The following is a 17,778-nucleotide window of genomic DNA, read 5'->3' as shown; positions in this document are numbered from 1 at the left end:
TCTTGTACCAATCTCCATTAGATTTTTATTTTATGTAATTTAGTCATGGATGTACTATGCAAATCGTAACAAATAACATTGTATATAGTATATGGAATAGAACTTTCCATGTAATATACGTTTTCAACATGTACTCACCCTACAATGCACATATATGCTTTGAATACAGGTGCCCCACACGCTCCGTAAAATATGTGATTGTTACTATGCGACACAAAACTACCATGTCATTTACTTTATAATATGGAACCGGCAACCAATAACTTGAAGGGGTATAACCGGGTGGAATGAAGCCAAAAAGCCTGACAATACATTATATCAAAATCATTGTTAGTTCCTTAATTTAGCACCCAAATATGGCTATCTCGCCAATAAGCCATTTGACGAGAAACTGGAGCCTATGACCACGAAAAAACTGTAATTCACCCACTAGCCTTTCTCCTAACAATCTTTTATTTCACTGCCGCATTGATTTTCCTTTCTTCACAAAAATTGTTTGTAATATGGGTTCATTAAAAGTTAAGTAATAAACAGAGCCTGGGCATGAAAATATGGGGTCTCCTCCAAATTATACCTAACCAAAACAAAATAAGAAGACAAAAAAAACGGGCATGGAAATATAGGGTCCCATCCAAATTATATCTAAACAAAAAAAAAATAAGAAGACAAAATTCAACTTTGAATCTTTAATTTTAAATATTAATAAATTTTATGCATGGAATAGTTTAAATAAATTTTAATAATTATAAATTTTTAAATTAGAAAAAAACATTTTTCATATATATCATGTTAATTCATTATTTCTACAAACTAATATATAAATATAATGTTTTGCAACAATTTGGGACTGTTAAATATGATAGAGTCTCATTAAAATGTTTCAACCCAATGAGCTCATGCTGGCTCTGGTTATAATACAAGGAATTCAAATGTAATACAGATCAAACCTATTAGACTAATACAATATATAAAAATAGAGACACATGGAAAGAAACACTATATATATATATATATATATATATATATGTCTAGAAATCAACAACAAAAAACTTTCTTCAAAATGATTCCTTTTCTTTAAAAATATGATCCATTATATGTATAGACAATTAATGTCTTGATAGATAAGAAACGAAAAAAACATTAAATGTATTTGAGTTATATCTAGCGACTTTGAATCTGTTAGTCAGACTCAAGTAGTGGCTGTAACCATAGAAATTTGAGAGTTTCTGGCAAGTAAAATATAACTAAGTACTGCAAAGCATAAAAAGAATATTAAACCCAATTCAATTTCACACTTTCTCGCTTATTCGGAAAGCAAGTCAAAGGCTTGAAACTTAAGGCTTCACACACTTCTTGTAAAGAAAAATATCATAGCTAATCCCAAATACTTAATGGCTTGACATCAAGGAAGATGGATATAATCAGGCATGTTACATACGAATCTATTAATGAAGTATAATATGACTATATGATTGATACAATCAAACTGTTTCCCCTTCTGAGCTGTTGACACGAGGGGTTCGATTGCTAGCATCTTGAAACATTGAAGAACCTGACCTCTTCTTTAGAGAGTAACACTTTCTGCGTTGAACTGGTGCATCGTGCTCATGATTCCCATAGTATGTAATCACCAATAACTTCACATTGTCTGCTCTTCTCTCCACATGCTTCTTCACATCGCACCCAGCGAATGTGCATTTGTAGTAACTCCTGTGAAAACCATTTCCAAAATAAAAATATACATATTTAGACTAAGCATCGAATATCTAGGTTTTGCCCAAAGCGTGAGACTAATTTCAGAGTAAGCAAGCCTCTTGTTGACACAAATATTATACAACCTCGTATTTTGGTTCCCCATGATGAGTCTCTGACCATATTTTTTCCAGCTATAACCATCGTCAAGATTGTTTTCTTCACTTTCCATTTGAATTATGACCCCTTCATTGTATCTGCCCGTTCTTAAGGTTCCAATAATGTTTGATACCTCATCTTCCCTGTGATAGAATTGTGTAATTTAGGTTAATTTAATCAAGATGTTGAGTTTATTAGTCTTTTTTTTTTGTCACGGAGTTTATTATTCTATAGTTGATTATACGATGTTAACTTGGGACCTTGTTTTTGGAGATGAAGGAACGACGTTTAGATCAATAATGTTGTGATCTTCAGGAGCCTGATCATCGTCCATCCGCTGATGAGGAAGACCGTTGTTGGATATCATCATTGTTGCATGATTGCCACCGGAACTTTCCACCATCTCTGGAGGCCCGATAATGGCAACTGGAGAAGGAGGGGCAATCTGGAAAAAGAAGTAACCAAAGAAAATAAACTGTTAGGGTTTAGGATTGGGATTTTTCATTTGTTTTTCTTTTCCTCCTGGAAAGAACACTGAGGCCTAAGATCTAACAAAGTATAGTTTTATCATTCATAATCATATGTAAAGTTTGTATTCTACGCTGAAAATCAATTGTGAAGCCGAGTAGGACGTCATCTCCATGAATTTTTCTTTAGAATCGCTTATTTTTGTTGGGGAGAAAACTCTGAAATGTAATGAGACACGTACACACAAACAAATAGATCGTCAGAAACAGAATATCTGTAATAAAGAGTTTATTTATAAATGAAAAGGAAAAACCTTTTATTTAGAGGAAGCCAAGCTAGCCTGAATCAAAGAATATGAGTAGGTCTAAATATGAGGATGATGATTAGAGAAGAAATGTGTATTGTATACGAGAAAGTTGGTATTCTTATAGTAAAACTCAAACCATTTTACTTTGGAAACAATTGATATGGTCAAACTTTCTATCATCAAGTGTCAGGAATATATTAAAAGATTTTTAATTAGATTTCTTTCCTTTTTGATATTTATGAGCAGTGTATATATTTTGGTTTGGTTTTATCAAAACAATACCGAAAAGCTAACCAAACTATACAAAATTCAATTTTCTTTTCCTCTATTTTATATATTTCAAGACAAATAAGAAAATTTTATCCTTAAAAATAATTAAATAAAGTAAATTAGATTATATTTGACTAACTTAAGTATATAATGATGTTTAAAATTATTTTGTTTAATAGAACTTTTAGTAATAAAACCCCTTCAACAAAAAATAGAACGTAAAAAAAAAACTCAACTAAAAAATATTCAACGAAGAAATCCTCAATTTTAATTATGTTAATATATGTCACCCTCCGTCATGGAATTTAAGACGGGTGATGCCAGAAATTAACAGAATTAAAGTTGAGAAGTTCTATCGTCGAATTTTTAGTTGAGTGGTTATTTTGTGATTTATCTTTAGTTGAGTGGGTTTATTTCTAAATGTGATTAAATGTTTTAAAATATTTATTATCACTTATGCATTATTTAAAACTCTTTTATAAGCCTTTAGAATAGTTTCTAAATTCTTATACATTACTTTATGAATTCTATAACTGATTTATACATGTTTATAAATATTTTAATATTTTTATAAATGATTAATAACGTTTAACAATGATTTTATAAGATTAAAGATATGGTTGTTCGTCATACTACAAAAACATGAAGTAAATAAATAAAGCAAGAGAAGTAAATCAAAGATATAGTTTTATTGATTAATATGGTAGGAGTATAACATATTGGTTCTAAAATCAAAAAGAGAGAAAATAATCATGCATTTTTTTCTGGGAAAGTCTGACCTGAAGTCTGGAAATCATGTAAAGAGGAAGGTTGAATATGATCATGTCTATGTTTTTGTTTATGCTCTGCTATACAATAAATAAAATAATTAGTTTTTTTTTTTTTTTGACAGCAAAATAATTAGTTTTTAAAAACTATTTAGGATAAATTGTTGAAATATTGGGTTTACAATAAATATCAACTTAACTGGAACATTAAACAGGTTTATATAACTAACTAGTTGATGGCATGCGCCTTGTGCGGAATAATATATATATATATATATCAAATAATTTTTAATTTTATTGTTTATATATATATTTAAATTATTAAATTAAACACTAAATTTAAATTAATAAATATAAATTATAAAATTTTAATACTCATATTGGTAATCAATGTATTAAATTATGCTCTTTTGTTTCATAGTTATATTTATGGCATGTACATTTACGATGAAAACCTTTTCTGTAGTATTATCAAATTAGGAAACTTGGATTTGAAATTAAACACTTATTGTTTTCGTGGACTACAAATTAAATGGCATTGAAAAGATTATAAACAATCACAACTCATAAAACATCAACAAATAAAAACACCTAATAAACATATATATTCACTATAATTTAGATTTTAAAAACAGTGAGACAAAGGCAAAAAAATAAATAAATTATAAAACATTATCTTTGTATTTCTTAGATTATATTTATATCATGTTTAGTATTTTTAAAAAGTTTAATATATTTGATGGTTTATCCTAGTTTTTCATGCTTTAATATTTTTTTTAATATTTTAATTTTGTCTTTTATATAATATTTACTATTTTGGTTTTAGATATTTTCTTTTTACAACATTTGTGATTTTACGGATCAAAAAATAATTTGATGTTCGTGATGTACAAATACAACTAAATTATTTTAGGATAGGAATATGATTGCTTAATTTTCTAAATATATATAAATATTGAACATAAGTATACAATTTACATTTTATGACATTTATTTTCAATGTTGTTTCACCTTTAATCTTCACTTTAATATTGTATTAATTTGTGTTGAAATCAATATTTTCAATTAGAATCAGAGAAAGTGGCTATAATACTAGTCATAAAATTATAAACTCAATATAAGATATACGTAATTATGAATTATCTGTCCAACTTGTTAATCTCTATTGTTAATATCTATTTATTAATTAAATTTTCTAAATATAGAGATAAGTATATATATTAAATTATATATATATGTTTATCTATATGTATATCAGTTTATTAATTATCTAAAATATCATGATAAATATAAATATTAAAATAAAATTTGAAATAATATTATTAATCAAACTAATTAGTTATCTTAAAATCATGGATAATATGATAAATCAAGAAAATCAGAAAATATAGAGAGAAATTGTTATGATTGTTATTATAATTTATGATGACATAAATATGTACTAAAATAGAGGATGAACATCTTTAAGATAGTAGAGCTGGTATATCCTAAGATAGTGTAACATCATAGATGGGTTTTCTGTTTTTTTTTTTTTTTTTTTTTTGTCAAAAGATGGGTTTTCTGTTTGAGTACTTACATATCCATAACAACGGAATGTATTTAGAGGAATTATCTTTAGATTTTGGATAATAATTATTATTAATTTTAATCACTTATCGAATCACAATAATTTAGATTCATTTTTATTTCATAGCTAACTTATATTTTTTATTTATTAAGGGTATACAATATTAACCACTATAACTTTTAACGTGAGAGATTTGTTTTTATTTTATAGTTAATTTATAGATTTTTTTCATTAAGGGTATAAACGATATAGACCACTATAATGTTTAACAAGAGGGTTCGAATGCGAAAATATTCTCCTCCAGAAAAAATTGAAAAATAAACAAAAATTAGATCTCGATCCGCGCAACCGCGCCAGTTTTTGCTTTCATTTATTTTTATATAAATATTTTGTTTTCAATTTTAAATTGGTATATATTATAATATATATGTGTCTATCAATTTTTAAAACATAATAAGTTTACGGTATATTTTTTTCATTGAATAGATTGTTTCAAACTTTCACATGTATTTGTATCTTCTTCTATATATATATTTTCGGATTATTATTTCATTATTAAAATCATAACTATATATATAAAGACTAGTAAAATATTGTTTTATTGTCATATTCAAATATATTGTAACATTTCACAAATTTAGAAAGTTTTTAAGAAATTAAATTTTTCGCATCATAGATTTATATTATCGAGTAAATAATTAAACATTGAGTTTTTGTTTAGTTTTTAAAATAAACAATATAGTTTTTTTTCATTGGTTTAAGGTAGTAAAGATTAATCTTTCTTAGATAATATGATTTTTGTTATTTAAAAAAGCTTTATAATTTTAAAAGTTAACATCAACAAATATTTAAATAATTAACATATGGAGCTATAGTATTACAACATTAAATTATATTTGTTTAATTTATACTATCTATAAATGCAATGGATCATTTATTGTTTAAATCCAATTATTGATAGCCCAATAAACGTTTTTGTTATACCCAAAATTTAAATGATAAGATTAGAAATTAAATATAATATGACTTTCTAGGAATATGTCTATTAGGTCCATCTTAAAAAAAATCACACATGAATCAAGGTTGTGACTTCTGTTTTAATATATAAGATATCTAAAATCATAGAGAAGTTGACAAATCAAAAAAATCAATTCTTAAATAATAGTATAGATATAACAGATTAAGCTAGATAGTATATCACCATAATATTATTTTATTAATAGTTAATTTGTAAAAATTAGCCTAGGTTATGCGTACATTTAAATCAGTTTTAGAATATGCAGTTTTTTTAAATTAAAGATTAACTATTTTTACATTATATAATACTCTATAAACTAATACTCGTTAAATTAATAAACACTATAAGTTAATAAATATTTCTGATCTTAAGTTGGACCAGTATAAAATATGACATAATTCGATAAGATAATAAGATAATAATATTTTAAAAAATATTAACTAAATACATGGTCATATTAAAATCATAATTAATAATGACCATATATATATTATAAATAAGGGAATTGCAGCACATATACATAAGAAAAATCGAAATAAAGTTTATATTCATAACACTACTTTGGCTATGATATTCTGTGTATATTCTGTATTAATTGCAACTTTACACTTGATACCACACGCACGCACCACCTATATTTTTCTTCTCTCTGTTTATAATTTTGTCTATTTTATCTTTGATCATTTCACTTTCTTCCGCTTTAATCACCTCTGTTTGTAACATCACCACAATCGCCGTTGCCAATTATTTCATTCTTCTACACTATCCGTGCTTCCATCATTTTTGTCATCATCTCCACTGTTTTTTCTTCCACTACCGCCGTTGTGGATTATATGATCCTTCACCACCATCACCTCTTCCACCATTGTTGAGACAATCTCTACCGTTTTCTCTTCTACCACCGTTGCCACTACTTGTGATCTCTTAACCTTTTCTCACCGTGTCTTTTGAATTAATAGTTGTAGTGGACATGTCATCAGTGTCTAAGCAATCCAATTTGTTTGTGTGTTATCTGAAATCGAAACCACCGTTTAGTTCTCAGATCTGGTTAAACGGGGTTAAAGGCAAAACGATGAGAAACATACTTTCTGATAAAAGTTAAGAGTAAAACTTTTATCTCATATACTATATGAGAGCACTAAAAAGCATAGTCACACGGAAAACGCATTTGAAGCTGCAGTTAGGACGTATGCAGTTGAAGACTCCGCATTTAACCCAAACTAACGCCCGTAGTAACCTAGTTGTTGATTTCCCCTTTGTTCAATTTTGTTCAGCTTGTTTGGATAAAAACACTCAAATCTGATGTTACCATACTATATTGAATATAGTATAGTTATACGCCAACCTTTTTCCATACATGGACATGCGTGCATATATGTTCTCTTCTTTGGTGAACATGCCTGTTTTTTGTAAACTTGATTCCTAATACGGTTGCTATGTATGTTACCACTATTTTTGATCCTCTCCCCCAAATTTGTAAAGCATTGTGGGCATAACATAATTTATGTTTTTGTCAAGTATTCTAAACTATGTCGTAAACATGTAGAGTATAGTTACGTAAATGATGAAACTCAACCTTGTAACTGATTAAACCATTTATGTGCCTATACTATATGATATGTAGTATAGTATGACAATTTTAGCTTTAGAGTGTCGATATTATGCACACGCGTCTGAAGGGAGATTTCAGTCAAATTTATGTGCAAATTGTCCAATCCGTCCTGAATTACTGTAGTATGGACATATTCTTTATTCTTTTGCCTCTTATGAATATTCAGCAAATTCTCCCTATACATAAAGCATTTTATTGTTTGTTTGTATTAAAAAAGAATTAATCTCTAATTTTAATTTTCATTTTCAATATTTTGGTGTCACTTTATCTAATTACATATAAAACATAAATGTTATCATAAATATTTAACATACATAAAATATATCAAATAATATAATTTAAAAAAATTCAAAATTTTAAAGTTTAAATAATATATATGATATTGTGAAATAAAATACTGTTAGCCTTTAAAGAAATATTCCAAAACTATAAATCTAGAAAATGAATTTTTTTTTAAAATTAAGAATTTTATAAATAAATAAATTATCATAATTCTAAAATTATTAATTTATAGAGTTTTTACTGTATTTAGCTAACACCACGTTGATTTATGTTTACTAAAACTATGTGTTTTGTCCGCATATATAGACATAATAATCTTACACCAATTTGGTCATGACCTTGTAAACCAAAAATATTCTGGTTAATTTTTGGTTAATCTTCCAAAATAATTGTATTTTTTGTGGTCAACACAAATGTGGAAACTGGAACAAAAATGTTGACCAAAGACTATGGCAAATGCAAAATAAAATAAAATCAAAGAATATGGCAAATGCAAAAATATAGCCATATATACACATATGTAACGATTAGACCATTGGCCACACAAAAAAAAAAGAAAAAAAGAGAACATTGACAAAGCCCACAGCCACGTACAAGATAAGTATTACGATTTAGGAATGTATTTTGGATATTTGTTCTTTGATAAAGCTTAGGGGTTATTGGCAAATGGATTTTCACCGACTTAAGGAAATTTTGAGATTATATAGTATTGACTCATTCATTTTAACAATCTTAATAAAATCGCTCGTTATTAGTTAGAGAATTTCGAAAATCGATTAAAATCTTTTGTTAATCAAAATCATTTTTACTCATAACACATAACTTTCAAAATATCATGTGTATCCATAAGATTTATAAAATCTATGTGACAGAAAAGTCTAAAAAACAAAATAATCATTCTTGCCAAATGTCTTTTGCACCTTCATTCCAAATTATATGTCTAAAATCATAATTAAATACATTTTATATAATTACCTTTTGAATGTATAATTATATTTTATTGTTTTTATCATTCAATAAAAACAATTATAGAGTTTTCAAATTATAAACTTTGGAATTTGTTTTTTATATTTTTTTGAAATATTTTATATTTGTGATTAAAAAAACTTGTTAGGATCATCCAAAGAAATTTTTCAGCCATATATTTAATAACAAAGTAAATGATTGAAAAAAATAATATAAATTCATGAAGTAGCAATCTAGAAAAGTTATGATCAAATTTTGTAAGTCAGCCTATACATATTTTCTTAATACATATAACTTTAAAAATTCAAAATTTTACACAATTTTTTCTCCCATTAACCCCCTATTAGATTCTTTTTCCCTGGTGATTTTCCAGGAGAACAATTTTTTGCACATTGGCTCATATCTTTATATCTGATGGATTTGCCAAAATTCTTGTCAAAAAGACATTGATTCTTTCTCCAAAAAAAAATTGATTTCTTAAAAAAAATTGATTTCTTTAAAAACAAAAACATTGATTTCATATGATTAGTTGGACGTTCTAACATCATGTTACGATGATCTAAATATCACATGCTCATAAAAAAAAGAACTATATGTAGGTATAATATTTTGGAGTTTAATGCATAGGAGAAACTATTGTATAATAAAAATTTAAGAGTAGACTTAAAGCATCACTAATAATAATCTAGTTTTGTTAAGTAAATAAACTTAAATATAAAATAAATAAAATCAATTGCAAGTTGACACATGTTTATGAGTCTCTCGTAATGTAAAAGAGTTTATATACATATATATATATACAATAAAATATTCTCCATTTTTCTACCTTTTCACTCCCGCTTTCTAATTTTTTTAAATTATTGTATTATTAAAAAAAAAGGATAAGAAACTTCACTTGCAAATGCTTCTAGCTTCAAAAAGTTTTCTAAACTTCTAGTTTAATTTAATGAGTATCGGTTAACTGTTAACATATGGTTTTTTGTCAGCGGTTAAAATATGTTTTTACAAGAAAAAAGATAGTAAGTTAGCGGAAAATCATATAAATAAGAGAAATTGGACAAAATTTTCTATAAATTAATATTGTTTGAGATTGTGATATTTTATTAATTTCTAAATTTCTTAATTTAAAAAAAAAATCATTTTTAGAATTTTCTATTTTTATAAAATAAAACATTAGTTTTACCTTATATACATTAATTAAATTTTAGAAATTCTACTTTTATATTGTCTTATTATATTATTTAGTGTATACAAAATATGTTTCATAGAATTACATGTGGTTATAGATATAATTTTACTAATATTATCTGAATACTTTTGAAGTGTTAAGAGAAAAATAAAGATGAACTCCATTGTTAATATAAAACACATAATATAATGTTTTGTTTGTACTTATATAAACTTTATATATACAAATTATCAATTCATGATTTTAATAGGACTATATATTTACAAAAGATTTTTGAAAATTATAATTTTATTATCTTATCGATTTGTGTTATATTTTGAACTGGCTCAATTCATGACCAATTTTGTTTTTTTTTTTAAATTAATTTAGCTTATTTATTAATTAATCGGGTATTAATTTATAAATGTTTTAATGTACATAAGAAAAAAATTATTTAAACTTATACCCATAACAATATATATGCTATGATATAATAGTTCATGTTCAATATACAAGCTTATCTGGAATAACCATTTCCAACTGTTAAATTAATAGATCAACTCAAAGAGTAATATGCAGTAAAAATCATAATGAAAGGGGATGAATACAAGATTTTGTATATCTTCTACATGATTGTATATCTGATAAGGATATAAAAAAGGTTTGCATCTTTTTATTATTTTTATGTTAAAGTTTGCAATCTAAAAGTTGAAACCAAAGTTAGGCAATAGTCGATCCTTCATCCCATTGTACACCTCTGTACCGTCGGGTATCACACGATCAATAATCGGTTCATCATGCCGGTACATAAAACCATGATTATGGTTAACCGGAAAACTCTGCAGCTTAGAGAGTCCAGTCATATAGAGCAATGCCATATCAGGGTGTGGCTCCAAAGAAGAATAGCAATACTGACAGGCCGAAGAGGAAGAAGGAAGCCTGCCTAACCGAGGGGTTTGAGACACTGAAAAGCCGGAACGGTTTCTTGGACCGGATCTATTGCTACTGCGTCCAGTTGGTATTGGGTGATTGTGCTTCCCATCGTATGTGACTACCAGTAACTTCACATCATCTGCTCCTCTCTCCACATGTTTCTTCACATTGCACCCACCGTATGTGCATTTGTAGTAACTCCTGTGAAAACCATTTATACCATAATCAAATATATATATATGTGTGTGTTTAGATTTAGCATCGAATATCTATGTTTTTCCAAATGCCGGACTAATTTTGGAGTGAACAATTCTCATGCTGAAAGAGTTTTCCACAAATGCACCACATATCATATATATGTGAAAAAGATGATGACCTCGGATTTGAATTCCCATTGACAATTTTCCGACCGTATTTTCTCCACTGATAACCATCGTCAGGATTGTCTTCTTCGCATTCCATCCGAAGTATAACCCTTTCGTCCTTTCTTGTTCTTTTGGCTCCGAACATGTCTGATACCTCATATTTCCTGCAAGAGAATTAATTGTGTAATTCAGGTTAATTTGGTTAAAATGCTAGTTTAGTTGTATTCTTAGTTAACTCGGGACCTTCTCTTTCGAGGTGGAAGCTCATCAACACTGTCATCTTCTTCATCTACATTTTCGTCTTCCTTGTATTCTTCGTCCTCCTTGTAATCTTCGTCCTCGTCTTCGCTGTCGAGGGAGATGATGTTCATGATATCGGTTTCATTGGCAACTTCATCAGATTCAAAAGAAGTGACTAAAGGTGCACCAATGAGATCAGCATGAGATTCATGAGATGGGACATAAACAGACTGTTCGGTTGGAATATCATAAAAGCCTGTTTCACATGTAGAAAAGAACTGATAAATATAAGAAAAAAAAAGTAGGGTGGGCATTTCTGTTTAGTTATGGGTTCGGTTGGGGTTCGGTTCGGTTTGGTTTATTAGGGTCTAAGAAAATTATAATCAACCTAAATTAGTTTGGTTGGTTTGTGTTCGGTTCGGTTTAATTTGGTTTTATTATGTTTGTTCAGTTCAATCGAGGTTATTTTTTAGTTTTGTTCTAGTTCAGTTACAAAAATATAATTTATAAAAACATAAACAAATCATCATTTGACACTAAATCATTATTTTCTTCATATTTAAATTTAAAGCCAAGCATCACAATAAAAATATAAAAAATACAATTCAATAATTTTATATTATTATCTTCAAACCTAAAATAAATATCATTAGTATTTTTTGGGTTTAATGTTGATGTATGAGATTCATATTCTTTTATTTTACTTTTATTTGTGTTTATTCTATATTAAAATATATAAAATTATGTTTAATTGTATAGGTTAAACAGTTAAATATATTAAATCTTAATATTATTAGTATATTAAATTAATCTAATTAAAAATCACTTTGTGTTTTCGTTTGGTTTGATTTTAAAACCAAACCAAATCGAACTATTTGGGTTGATAAAATCTTGAATCAAATGGTTTAAACATAAACTTTTGATCTGTTTGGGGGTTTGGTTCGAGTTTTTTTCCAACCCCTAGAAAAAACGAGAAAATGGGAGCGAAACATGAGAACAAGCAACTCTATAACCTTCGTGATGAGGCATATGATCAAAGTTCATCGGTTGATGGGGAACATCGTTGTTGAATATCGTCGTGGTTGCATAGTCGCCACCAGAACTTTCCACCATCTCCGGAGGCCCGTCATTGGCGACTCGAGACTGAATGATATGCTAAAACATTTTTTAAGTATGATAAATATCATAGGTGAACAAAAAAACAAAGTGGTAGATTCTATGTTTGCCGATATATAACATCTACTTTATATATTTTTAAGACCTAATCGTATTAAAAATAATATACTGAATTACATTCCAAAATATTTGTTCAAGTATATATTCATTAAACTATTTCTGATATGATTATATATATGGCATTGTTATTTACCTGTGAAAAAGAATTTGAGAACTTTTTTGGAGACTGCAACAATGCAGATGGGCTAAATCCTGGAGAGACTGCGATGAGAGGAGAAGGGACATTAGTCTGGCTTCTAGAAACAGCAAATGGACTCATGATGTTCTCTGTCTCGAGCGGTGGAACATTAAATCGTATTCTTGAAGTTACTCTTTCGCCGAGACTAGATCTTTGTTCGGACTGATGATTAGTGGATAAGTTGGTTTTAGGGAAGATCTGGCTGATCGAATTAAGACCATTGTCGGTTTGCTCCAGCATCGCTCGTACTATTCCATCGCAATCACTCATTTTGGGGGGATTCCAAATTTCTATGGAGTTTCCACTCCAATCACTCATTTTTGTGGGAGAAAACCCTGAGATGTCAAGAAACACACACAACCTAAAACAAAAAGAACACACACAATCACTCATTATTGAATATATAGTTTACTTAGTTACATATAGATGTAAAGATCAACCATTTTTTAAGGAGACAAAATTGTTAATAGATCATGCTGGAATGTTGTAATCGAAAACATAAAGATATTTATGTCTGGAGTCAAAAATTAAAAAATTGTTTGTTTAACTATACTAGAAGAAGAACGTGAACCAGCCCATTTAGTAGCTAAAGTAGGTCCTCCAAATCTTATTTATCATACTTCGAAATTGTATCCACCTGCATGGTTTTTTAACCCTTTGTACAGTGATCTAGTATCCTCTCTTCAATCAATATAAATTAAAGTTTGACAGAAAAAAACATATAGATGTAAAGAAGAAACCTTTTCTTCAGAGAAAGCTAGCTGAAAATTATGATGAAAAGGAACATATGTGTGGTGCTGCATAGGAGAGAGTTGGTGTTCTTATAGTAAAATTCAACAATTTTATTTTGGTAACAATTTATATGGTCAAACTTTCTTCATCCAAAATGTCTAAAGAGATTTCTATTTTTTTTCTTTCTTTCTTTCTTATTTTATGAGAGGTGTATACATCGGTTCGGTTTTATCAAAACAATAACAAAAACTAATGAAAAAATAAGATCCGGGTTTTCCTGTATTTGAAAATATATCAAGAGAATTAAGAATATTATTTTTGTTAAATATAAATTCAGTATATTATATTATATTATATTTTACTAATTTAAATATAATGATGCTTAAAATAATTTCTTTTAACACAACTGTGTTTATATTTTACTATATAATAAATATTTTAGTTAATGATTAAAATATTTTAGAGATTTTTATCGTTAACTAAATCTAAATTCGACGATTTTCATAAAATAGTGAATTCATCTATTAGACGATCCATTTAGACAATAATTTTTTTTTTATAATTTATACTGCAAAAATTTTAGAATTCAAATCTAAATCCAAATTATACTGCAAAGGTTTAGAATTCATTAACTAAAAATAACGTTTAAATAAAGTTTAATTGATTGAAATACTTGACAATTGATTTTAAATCATTGATTGAATAATACCGCCGAGGCTTTTTTGAATTTATTTATTTATTTTTATTTAGTTGCACGTAGGTTTATTAATTTTCAATAGATTTTGCTTACTTTGTGGGTTTCATTTATTCTAGAAATTTTTCTTGTTTTCAATTTGTTAATTTCAGTTAAGACAAGTTAAAAGATGTCAAATCCGTCTCCCACAATACTAAATTATAGTTTATAATAAATTTACTGTAACTGAAATATCAAATTAGTAGATGGTATATACCAGACTATACTAATTTGCGTATCACGACAGTTTTATATTTTTAATAGTTAAAAACAAAAAATTTTATAAGGAAAAAATTCTAAGTCATATATATTTTAGTTAGTTTTTGATCGAATGGTTAATTTCTCAAGAAGCGATAACAAAAAGTAATCATATTTCGACCGCTTGATCTTGACCTTGTAAACCAAAACATTTTGGTTAATTTTTGGTTCGGTTTCAAAATATTTGTATGTTTTAGTGGTTAACCACAAGTGTGGAAATATCTTTAAGAATTATTATTTCTATATATTATTATATTTTTTTACTTAAGAGTCAATAACATATATAGACAATGTTGACCGAGGAATATGATAAATACATAAAAAATTTAAAGGCAAATGTAGTCAGAGTTATAGATTATACCATCACCCACAAACTAAGTAAGTATTTGGAATTTAGGACTCAGGAATATATTCTATATTTTGTAGACAAGGTATATATTTGATCATATTTCGACCGCTTGATCTTGACCTTGTAAACCAAAACATTTTGGTTAATTTTTGGTTCGGTTTCAAAATATTTGTATGTTTTAGTGGTTAACCACAAGTGTGGAAATATCTTTAAGAATTATTATTTCTATATATTATTATATTTTTTTACTTAAGAGTCAATAACATATATAGACAATGTTGACCGAGGAATATGATAAATACATAAAAAAATTTAAAGGCAAATGTAGTCAGAGTTATAGATTATACCATCACCCACAAACTAAGTAAGTATTAGGAATTTAGGACTCAGGAATATATTCTATATTTTGTAGACAAGGTATATATATAAAGTTAAACATATTATTTTTTCATGTTATCATATTGTCAAGTGGTTTACAAAAAAACTCACATTAATGTTTACAAATATATACTTAAAAATTAATATAGATTTTTATAAATATATACTTAGAAATGTAAAGAAGAACCAAATTGAATGAAAAGAACAAAATTATGCATATTTTGGCCTAATTAAACTAAGAAAAAGAGATAGTTCAATTTATAGGAATTGTTTCAATTCAATATGAATTTTTATAACAAAAATATATGTTAAAGTAAGATAACAATATAATGTTTATAAAGAAAATCTATATAATTTTCATACATATAAATTATAAAATATTTAAAATTTTCTAAAAAGTGAAAGCTAAACATTGTGATTTAACTATTTTTTGACAATTTAAATTTGTGTATGGGTTTTTACAATACTACTGATTATATTGGCTAATGCAACTCTAATAACATTAGTTTTTTAGTTTTTTTTTATGAAACAACATACATTAAAAGTATACAAACTATTATAAAAATATATTTAGAAAATACTATGATTGTAATTTATTCAGAACGAAAAAAAATAAGATTGAAAGATAAATACAATCCAATATACAAAAAAAAACTGAAATAATTTGAATTTTTATCTATGAAATGTGAATTTTTTTGAAGAGAGAGAAAGCTGAGGAATTTTCATCACAGTTGTATAAGCTTATAATATCAATAACATACATATTTTCATACAAAATTCATAAATAAGCAAAACTAAGAAAAATAGTTAGCTCAATTTAGAGGAATTGTTGCAATTCATTTTGAATTCTTATACGAAAATATATGTTAAAGTAAGATAACAATATAAGGTTTATAAAGAAAATCTATATGATTTTCATACATATAAATTATAAACTATTTTAAATTTTCTAAAAATGAAAGCAAAACATTGTAACTATTTTATGAATATTTAAATATGTGTATGGGTTTTTAACATGCAACTCTAATAACATTATTACTTTTAGTTTTTTTTCATGAATAACATATATTAAAATTATACAAATTATTATAAAATATATTTAGAAAATACTAGGATTGTAATTTATTCAAAAACAAAATAAATTATGATTAAAAGATAAATAAATCCAATATACCAAAAAAACTGAACTAATTTGAATTGTTATCTATGAATTGTGAATTTTTCGAAGAGAGAGAAAGCTGAGGCTTTTTCATCACTGGTGTATATGCTTATAAGATCAATAACATACATATTTTCATACAAAATTCATAAATAAGCAATTTTTTTACAAATCACTTATTGATACGTTACTATTATGTGATTTTCCCATACATATGCACGGGCTTAAATATTTACGTAAATAAAATATAATAATTTATTTACTTATAAATTTTAAATTTATTTATAATTTATGTACATAATTAAATATTACGTTACATAATATCATTTTAGTTATACATGTAATTTTAGGTGATATATATAGTCGGTTTCGTTATCATTTAGATATATTATATTATATTATATTTATTCTTCTGAACTAAATCATAACTTTTGTCCTCAATTGGGTATTTTTTTAAATTAATTGTGTTTGCTCCATATAGTTATGTGTCTAATATTTGTAAATATATTTTTGTAAAATTATATATAATTTGTTATATGTAATTTGGGAAAACAAATAGAAAATGTATATAAACAAAAATGGTGTGCTTCAAAAAGAAAACCAAAAATGGTGATTGTCTCGTAGTTATATAAATGAATGTTAATGATAAGCTTTTGGAATATCATGCACTTTTATAATTTTCAAACGAACTAACTCATAATAACTGGTTAAAATTTCATTTAAGTTATCGATTTGGAGATTTATAAATGAAATTAACTGATAATATTTTATAATTTCTCACAGGCATACAAATATTTTTTAAAATAATTAAATTCTTTGCTTTTAAAATTTATCAATCCAAATCATTATATTATTTTTACGTATGAAAATGCACAAATATTATGAAACCAAAATCAAAGAATTCGGATTTGGTTGAATATTCATATTTTCATATATTTGGT

General features: G+C 26.4%; 2 protein-coding genes across 2 annotated transcripts; both read right to left on the bottom strand.

The window, feature by feature from the left end:
• Positions 1-776: 776 nt before the first annotated feature.
• On the bottom strand, positions 777-7,114 carry LOC106360337 (probable WRKY transcription factor 10). The gene is made up of 4 exons (XM_048738932.1): positions 7,010-7,114; positions 2,112-2,326; positions 1,839-1,994; positions 777-1,710 (listed from the first exon to the last, which is right to left on the bottom strand). Exons 1-4 carry the CDS (start codon positions 7,112-7,114, stop codon positions 1,482-1,484), a joined length of 705 nt encoding a protein of 234 aa, XP_048594889.1. The 3' UTR covers positions 777-1,481.
• A 3,863-nt stretch (positions 7,115-10,977) lies between these two features.
• LOC106357201 (probable WRKY transcription factor 10) lies at positions 10,978-15,553 on the bottom strand. The gene is made up of 5 exons (XM_048738397.1): positions 13,184-15,553; positions 12,828-12,969; positions 11,818-12,070; positions 11,586-11,738; positions 10,978-11,410 (listed from the first exon to the last, which is right to left on the bottom strand). The coding sequence occupies exons 1-5, from the start codon at positions 13,619-13,621 to the stop codon at positions 10,978-10,980; spliced, it is 1,419 nt and encodes a 472-aa protein (XP_048594354.1). The 5' UTR covers positions 13,622-15,553.
• Positions 15,554-17,778: the final 2,225 nt, after the last annotated feature.

The sequence above is a fragment of the Brassica napus genome, chromosome A8 (genome assembly GCF_020379485.1).
Source record: "Brassica napus cultivar Da-Ae chromosome A8, Da-Ae, whole genome shotgun sequence".
Taxonomy (NCBI): domain Eukaryota; kingdom Viridiplantae; phylum Streptophyta; class Magnoliopsida; order Brassicales; family Brassicaceae; genus Brassica; species Brassica napus.
The sequence above is the reverse complement of the archived record's forward strand: the minus strand, read 5'-3'. Positions and strand labels throughout refer to the sequence as shown.

Excerpts from the sequence above, each read along its gene's own strand:
- LOC106360337 (XM_048738932.1), bottom strand. The coding sequence starts at position 7,114 with ATGGTGGAAGAGGTGATGGTGGTGAAGGATCATATAATCCACAACGGC. Across the intron at positions 2,327-7,009 it reads ATGATGGAAGCACGGATAGT|TTTATTTTCTTTGGTTACTT; the intron begins GTAGAAGAATGA and ends AAACCCTAACAG. Across the intron at positions 1,995-2,111 it reads CCTTCATCTCCAAAAACAAG|GGAAGATGAGGTATCAAACA; the intron begins GTCCCAAGTTAA and ends ATTCTATCACAG.
- LOC106357201 (XM_048738397.1), bottom strand. The coding sequence starts at position 13,621 with ATGAGTGATTGTGTGTGTTCTTTTTGTTTTAGGTTGTGTGTGTTTCTT. Across the intron at positions 12,071-12,827 it reads TCATATGCCTCATCACGAAG|GCTTTTATGATATTCCAACC; the intron begins GTTATAGAGTTG and ends CATGTGAAACAG. Across the intron at positions 11,739-11,817 it reads CTTCCACCTCGAAAGAGAAG|GAAATATGAGGTATCAGACA; the intron begins GTCCCGAGTTAA and ends ATTCTCTTGCAG.